We start from the raw sequence: 7,991 nt of genomic DNA on the forward strand, positions 1-7,991 counted from the left end.
TTAAGCCTACAAACCGCCAAAAACTGTGTTTAAGAGTCTCCTTCTCCCTTCCACTAGCTGTGTAACGGGTATCAGATAGTTGGGGAACTCGACTATAGCGTTCTCTCTTGTTTTTTTTTGAAAATATCATGTACCTATGCCGTTGTATTTAAAATTTTTTACTTCTTCTTGATAGTTTTTATTAATCCCGTATTAAATATTCGTATTTTATTATTCAATAATTGGTTTTCCGATCTGGATAAAACTTTTTGAAGACAATAAAAATATTTCATCGGCATTAGGATTTTTAGTTTGCTTTTAAATGGTTTTGAAATATTTACTTGGTAACTGATTGGACTTAATGGTATATTAAAGTTTATATTGGCAAAGAGAAAGACAGAATTTTTATACCTTAACTCTTGATCAGGATCACAAGCAGAGTCGATCTCGCAATTTCCGTCAGTATGAACGTCGAGATCAGCATCCTGATGTTAGTGACGCCTTCAAAACTTCCATGCGTACACTGCCGAAACATTTGTTAATTTTTCTTTATCTTATTAATCTTTTCCCAATTTCTAAAAGGATCCCTATTTGAAGCTTTCTCGTCAAAAGTTATTGACCTACTAAACTTTAAACGTCAGCACTTAAAAACTTGTGCACTGTTTATTTTCACATTATAAATTTATTAAAAAAAATTGTTTTCTTTTACAGAAAGCATTAGCTTCCTAGAAGCACAAACACTACAACATTTAAAGGTTTCTCATAAGTAAATTATTAATAACAAAATTAAAATTTATTGGGATCTTCCACATACCGTAAGGATTTCTTATTCTAATTTCCAGGAAAGGGGAGTTTTCAGGAGGCACGGGTGCACCATAATTTTAAGGAAAAGAAAATTTTAGACACAACCAGATACGGCTGAATCAATTTAAGTCTGCATTTTTGTAAAACCTTCAAACTGGCGGCATTGAGTAAGTCGCCGGAGTAGGGTATGGTAGGTGCAAGGCTTCGTCAAAAAAGATAAAAATAGCAATTGTAGTAGTAGTAGTAGTAGTATAAGTCCCATTGCAATATTAGAATGTAAGAACCTAATTATAAGAGTCGCGGATGTAAACAGTACGCACACACTTGCTGAATAAATGAAGAGTCAGTCGTCGCTGAACTGTCACAGAGCGCACACTAAAGCTCAGAAGTGGTCGGACCTACCCAAGTGATCATTTCAAAAGAAAAATAAAAATCGTCATTAATGAATTGTAATCCTGGCAATTACACATTAAAAGAACTAAATGCTCTGTGCGTGCAAAACAAACTTAAAAGTATTCGCACAAAAATCGAATTGATTAAAAGACTTGAAAATATTAAATTTGAGTGGTGCGCGCATGAAAAAAATAAAACAGCAATAAAAAAAATCAACGCCACAGAACAAACCGGTAAAATAGACGGGGATGAAAACAACGGCAACGGCGAAGAACAAAGTAGCGAAAACGAGATACCAAGAAGTAGCGACAACGACGGCGACACGATGACGGCAACGTTTGCACATACATACAAAGAAATGCAAGAAACAGAAGGTTCGAGAAAAGTAACGGGATCTTGTGAAATGAATGTAGATCGAGCAATGTTCTGAGAGGCAGATGGTGAGCGCCAGCAACAATGAGTCCAACAAATGTTTAGCGATCCCGATGGCTAGCAACAATGATCCTAAGATGCAAATGGCTGGCAACAAGGAGCCGCAACAATGTTTTGGAAACCAAATGATGCGCAACAATGTAACTATGCAAGGCAGCGATATTCAAAGACTGGAAAATGAGTTAAAAATATTGAAGCTGCAAAAAAGATCGACCAGTTAAAAAATAAACAACAACGAAGCATTTCTTCCGAAATTTTAAAGGAGATCGTTTCAATGTTTGGCTATCTCAACTTTTGAATGTCCAGAAAAATTTCAAGGTCGGCGACGAGATGATGCGTGCGGTGATTCACTACAAAGTTAAGGGCGATGCTGAAATATGGCTGTATTCAAGCACGAACGCTACTATGAACACAGCGGATAAAATGTTAAGTCACCTGGAGAAAATGTTCGTAAAGTCCAAATAGTCAAAGTTGAGTATGCGGCAGAAGCTACAGAACTGCGTCTGGATCAAAGGTGAGGAGTTCTCCAAGTACTACAACGAGAAGTGGCAGCTGGCGGATAACTTAGCACTGGCAGAAGATGAATTTTTGGAATATGTCATTGACGGCATACACGATGTCAATCTACGCAATCTGGCTAAGTCGCGTTCGTTCAAGACCGGATTGGAGCTTTTGAAGGCATTCCGAAACGTTGAGTTGGGCTACGTTCCTAAGCCCAAGTTACCAGAAGACTGTAGAGCAGGATATTATCAGAAGCCACGAGGTAATGCAGAGTGCTACAATTGCCACAGTCGGGGCCACCTGGCCAAAGAGTGCCGCAAGCCTAAGAGACAAGATGGGGCTTGTTACGCATGTGGCTTGCAAGGACATGTGGCTAGGAAGTGCAACCAATACAAGAAGTCGAAGGGCGGGGACAACGATTATGTAAGTTATATTGAATTAACATTTTGTACAAAGAATAATATGCTGAACCCCATTTTTATAGAATGTCTCACAGATTCTGGTAGCCCGATAAGTATTATTAAAAAACGTTTTATACCATGTCAAATAAAAATGGAAAAGACTACTCTTTAAGTTACGTTGGATTAAATTTAAGTAAATTACAAATTTATGGAAGCGTAAAATGTTCAGTTAAATTCTCAAATAAAGATACTCCTATGTTACTATATGTCGTGGATGATGAATCTATGGGATATGCTATGTTATTGGGAAGGGATTTTTTAGCAAGAGTAAAGGCCAAAATTGTAATTGATAATGAACACGAAAAAATATCTGAAATAAAAAAAGATTCGATAGTTGAAGAAAATCAAAATAAATATAAAGAATTTAAAAGTCATTATGAGACAAACGCAGACGAACAAAATAATTTTGAAAAACAACTATTATTAATTGATTACAATGATAATGAAAAGGTATATGAGATAGGTTCACAATTAAATTTTAAACAAAGATGCGAATTTATAAATGTTATTAAAGAATATTATATTAAACCAAAAAGACCGAGTGAACCGAATATAAAATGTGAAATGAAGCTAAGGTTAGAAGAAGACAAGCCGTTTAGTTTTTCGCCAAGGCGCCTGGCATATGTAGAAAAAGAAAAATTACAAGGAATCCTTGATGATTATTTAAAAGATGGTATTATACGACAAAATGAGTGAGTATTGTTCGCCAATTGTACTATTAAAAAAGAAATTGGGTGGCATTCGGAGTGCATAGATTATAGTTAACTAAATAAGATCATGGCGAAAGTTAGATACCTGATGCCATTAATTAATGATTTATTAGATACACTAGCAAACAAAGTTGTGTTCTCGAATTTAGACCTGAAAAATGAATACTTTCATGTTTATATGGACGAAGAATTGATAAAGCATACATCATTTACCACGCCACTAGGACAGTATGAGTTCACAAGAATGCCTTTTGGGCTGACAAATGATCCAGCGGATTTTCAAAGGTTCATCAACAAAGTATTTGACGACATGATTAGGGAAAAGAAAGTAATAGTTTATCTCGATGACATAATGATAGCGACAAAGAATATAGGAGATCACCAAGCTATATTAAAAGAAGTATTTGAGCGATTAGTTAAAAACAAATTAGAGCTACGAATCGATAAATGTATGTTTTTTCAAAGTGTGTTGAAATATTTAGGATATATAATATCAGAAAAAGGTATTAAAGCAGATAACGACGGTGTGAAAGCAATTGAAAATTTTCCCGTGCCACAAAAAGTTTATGATGTTCAAAGTTTTTTGGGGATGTGCTCGTATTTTAGAAGATTTATACAGAATTTTTCAACAATAGCAAAGCCACTCCATGACTTGACAAATAAAGACAAAAAGTTCGAGTTTGGCCCAGCGCAATTAGAAGCATTTGATGCATTAAAAAGCAAGCTGTTAAAAGAGCCTATTTTGGCATTGTACAGTCCTGAGGATGAAACAGAATTGCACTGCGATGCAAGTTCGATAGGTTTCGGATCTCAAAAAGGACAACGGATACAAAATCAAGGTATAATAGTTATACCCGTTACTCGTAGAGTAAAAGGGTATACAAGATTTGTTGAAAAGTATGTAACAGGCAGAAGGAAGCGTTTCCGACCATATAAAGTATATATATTCTTGATCAGGATCAATAGTCGAGTCGATCTGGCCATGTCCGTCCGTCTGTCTGTCCGTCTGTCTGTCTGTCCGTCCGTATGAACGCTGAGATCTCAGGAACTACAAAAGCTAGAAAGTTTAGATTAGGCATACAGACTCCAGAGACATAGACGCAAGTTTGTCGATTCATGTTGCCACGCCCACTCTAACGCCCACAAACCGACCGAAGCTGGCACGCCCACACTTTTGAAAAATGTTTAGATATTTTTTCATTTTTGTATTAGTCTTGTAAATTTCTATTGATTTGCCAAAACACTTTTTGCCACGCCCACTCTAACGCCCACAAACCGCCAAAAAGTGTCAGTGTTGAAGACTCTCCTTCGCACTTCCACTAGCTGAGTAACGGGTATCAGATAGTCGGGGAACTCAACTATAGCGTTCTCTCTTGTTTTGAACTGGAAACACTGGCAGTAATATATACATTAAAAAGGTTTAAAGTGTACCTACAAGGAGTTGAATTCAAAATAGTAACAGACTGTAATTCCCTCAGAATGACGTTGAATAAAAAAGACTTGAACCCAAGAATAGCTAGATGGGCCTTGGAATTACAGAATTATTTGTATAAACTAGGGCATAGTTCAGGATATAGAATGAAACACGTTGATGCTCTTAGTAGATGTAATACGATTTTGGTAATATAGGAAAATACGTTCGAGGACAATTTAGTTATATGCCAAAACAGAGACGAGAAGTTGAGAAAGATTAAAGAAATGCTAAGTAAAGAAGAAAGCGAATTATATGAAATGCGAAATGGTGTGATTTACAAAAAAGTAAAAGATAAGTTATTGTTCTATGTCCCTGAAGCTATGGAAGAACACGTATGGTATAAATACCACAGTGAGTTAGGCCATGTAGGGAAAGACAAAGTTACGGAAATGGTCGGTAAAAGTTATTGGTTTCCAAATGTTAGAAGTAAATCAGATGAACATATTAAGAACTGTCTAAAATTTATAGCTTTTCAAGGAAGAAATGGTAAGCAAGAAGGAACTGTTAATATTGTACCAAAGGGAAATATACCATTCGAAGTCATACATATAGATCACTATGGTCCGGTAAATCAAAAGAATTCTACGAAAAAACATGTATTAGTAATGTTGTTGATGGATGCAGAAAGTTTGTGAGATTGTATCCAGCGAAATCAACAAACTCAAAGGAAGCAATGGAAGCCTTAAGTGATTTTTTTAGAGCGTATAGCAGACCAACGATCATTGTTTCAGACAGAGGGACATGTTTTACATCAGATATGTTCGAAGAATTTTTGGAATCAAGAATCAAGAAACATTAAGCACGTCAAAATTGCAACAGGCTCACCACAAGCAAATGGGCAAGTTGAGCGAATAAATAGAGACCTAGGACCCATGATTAGTAAGCTCGTAGATGTAGAAAAAAACGCACAGTGGCACAAAGTTTTGGAAGAAGTAGAGTATGCAATGAATAATACAAAGCACAGAAGCATAAAAGAGCACCCAAGTATAATGCTGTTTGGAGTGAATCAAAAAGGAAAAATACTAGATTGTTTAAAAGAAAATGTATTGGAGTCAATGCTAAAAAGAAAATAAATTAATTTAGAGACAAAATGCAGAAGTTTCGCAGGAAAAAGTACAGAACTATAACAAGAAATATGTTGAGGCTAAACGACTAGAAGCAAATAAATACAAATTAGGAGACTACGTTGTGGTCAGGTATTTTGATTCAACAGTTGGAGCGCCTAGGAAATTCATAACCAAATATAAAGGCCCCTATGAAATCGCCAAAGTACTAGACAATGATAGGTATTGTATCAAAGATGTGGAAGGTTTTCAGTTGACACAAAAACCATAAGATGGAATATGGGCGGCTCATTATATTAAACCATGGCTTCGAGAAAAGAATTTGGTATCAAATAATAAAAATATACATAATAAAAATGATAAAGAAAAACAAAAGTCTAAGGTAAATGTAAATAAGAAAACCAAACCAAATGTAACAAACACTGAAATAAGTAACGAAAATGTGATGATTACAAGAAGTAGAGCGTCGAGGATCAGGAGATCCAAATTATCAGGATGGCCGAGCTGTAGTAGTACTAGTAGTAATTGTATATCAGCATAGTAGTATAAGTCCCATTGCAATATTAGAATGTAGGAACCTAAGAACCCAGTCGCGAATGTAAACAGTACACACACACTTGCTGAATAAATGAAGAGTCAGTCGTCGCTGAACTGTCAAAGAGCGCACACTAAACAATGAAGTACTAGTTCTCATTGTTAGGGCTAAGATCATTTTCAACCGTTCAGGAGGTTCCTGTTTGTTTCAAAGGGGCGGCTCCGCTTTTCGGGATCAACAATGACCAAATAAACCTCTCTATCCTGGCATTCTCCTCAAACAAACAGCAATCAAATCAGCTAAGGGTATTAACAATCCCAAAGTAACAAAGGTGTCAAATCCCTAAGGAAATCTCAGCCAGAACTATACCAACTATACCAAAGTAACAAAGGTGTCAAATCCCTAAGGAAATCTCAGCCAGACCTATACCAACTTACCATACATTCAATACCAACGCAGACATAAACTCACAAGTTGTAGACTTTCTATGATATGCTCTTCAAATTTCAAGCGCCATTAACACATTTTCTGAACGCATCCCTTAACAATAAAAGTTGTTTATCTAAATAAGATTTAATATAAAATTCAGAATTCTAAAGATCGTTAATTTTATATAAAATATCGGAGTTCAATCAATTAACCTTAAAAAAGTATCTACTGACAGTTTTTTGCAGTTTGCTTAGAAATACCAGCACAAATGAAAATTTAAAACACTGCCTTAGAGATCTATTTAAGAACGTCCCCATAAACCAATTACCAGGAAAAACGCAATTAAAATCTCAGAACCACGAAAATATTAACTTATTTGTGGGCGTTAAAGAGGTCGTGGCAAAAAGTTTTTTTTGCAGATCGATTAAAATTTACATTACTAACAAAAACGTAAAAAATATCAAAACATTTTACAAAAGTGTGGGCCGCTTTGGGCGGTTTGTGAGCGTTAGAGTGGGCGTGGCAATGTGAATCGACAACCTTGCGCTGGGTCTATATCTCTGGAGTCCGTATGCTTAATCTTAATCTTAATCTTTCTAGCTTTTAAAGTTTCTGCAATCTCGACGTTCATACGGACGGACGGACAGACAGATGGACATGGCCAGATCTACTCGACTATTGATCCTGAATAAGATTTTAGATACTTTATATGGTCGGAAACGCTTCCTTCTGCCAACGAATCTAGTATACCCTTTTACTGTTTACTGTCAGGACAAATGAGATTAATAAAGTCTCGGTCCCTAATAAAGTAAAAAAGATTAATTAATTACCAGCTTCAGAAAGATTTGTCTTCTTAGCGTTTTATTTAAAATAATCCTACGATAAAAAGGGGAAAGGGGAAAACAATTAGAGCGCCGGTACCGTCTACACCCAAAAAAAAAAAAAGAGGGGAAGTATGGATTGCATGTGGGGAGAGGGAGAACGCGGATGATGTGCATCCACGCACACTGATATGGGACAAGAGCACTGGCCTTGAAGTCGGTTCTCGACCTATGGGAGGGAGAAAAAGAGGAAATTTAAGTAGAAAAGGGAATCCATAGGGCTACGTGACCGACATGTGGGTTAGTAAAAATTGGCAAGCCGCTGTCCGCGACTGCGTTACTAACGGCCGTGTTCAAAATGGTGTGGCATAAATAACCTTGTAAGTTC

The 7,991-nt window shown here is 36.3% G+C and overlaps 1 protein-coding gene across 1 annotated transcript; it reads left to right on the forward strand.

Annotated features, from left to right (window-relative positions):
* Window positions 1-1,063: 1,063 nt before the first annotated feature.
* On the forward strand, window positions 1,064-2,776 carry LOC120321831 (zinc finger protein GIS2-like). Its single transcript, XM_039375813.2, has 2 exons — window positions 1,064-2,532; window positions 2,594-2,776. The coding sequence occupies exons 1-2, from the start codon at window positions 2,086-2,088 to the stop codon at window positions 2,621-2,623; spliced, it is 477 nt and encodes a 158-aa protein (XP_039231747.1). The 5' UTR covers window positions 1,064-2,085; the 3' UTR covers window positions 2,624-2,776.
* Window positions 2,777-7,991: the final 5,215 nt, after the last annotated feature.

This window comes from Drosophila yakuba, chromosome 3R, assembly GCF_016746365.2.
Source record: "Drosophila yakuba strain Tai18E2 chromosome 3R, Prin_Dyak_Tai18E2_2.1, whole genome shotgun sequence".
In the NCBI taxonomy this organism is placed as follows: domain Eukaryota; kingdom Metazoa; phylum Arthropoda; class Insecta; order Diptera; family Drosophilidae; genus Drosophila; species Drosophila yakuba.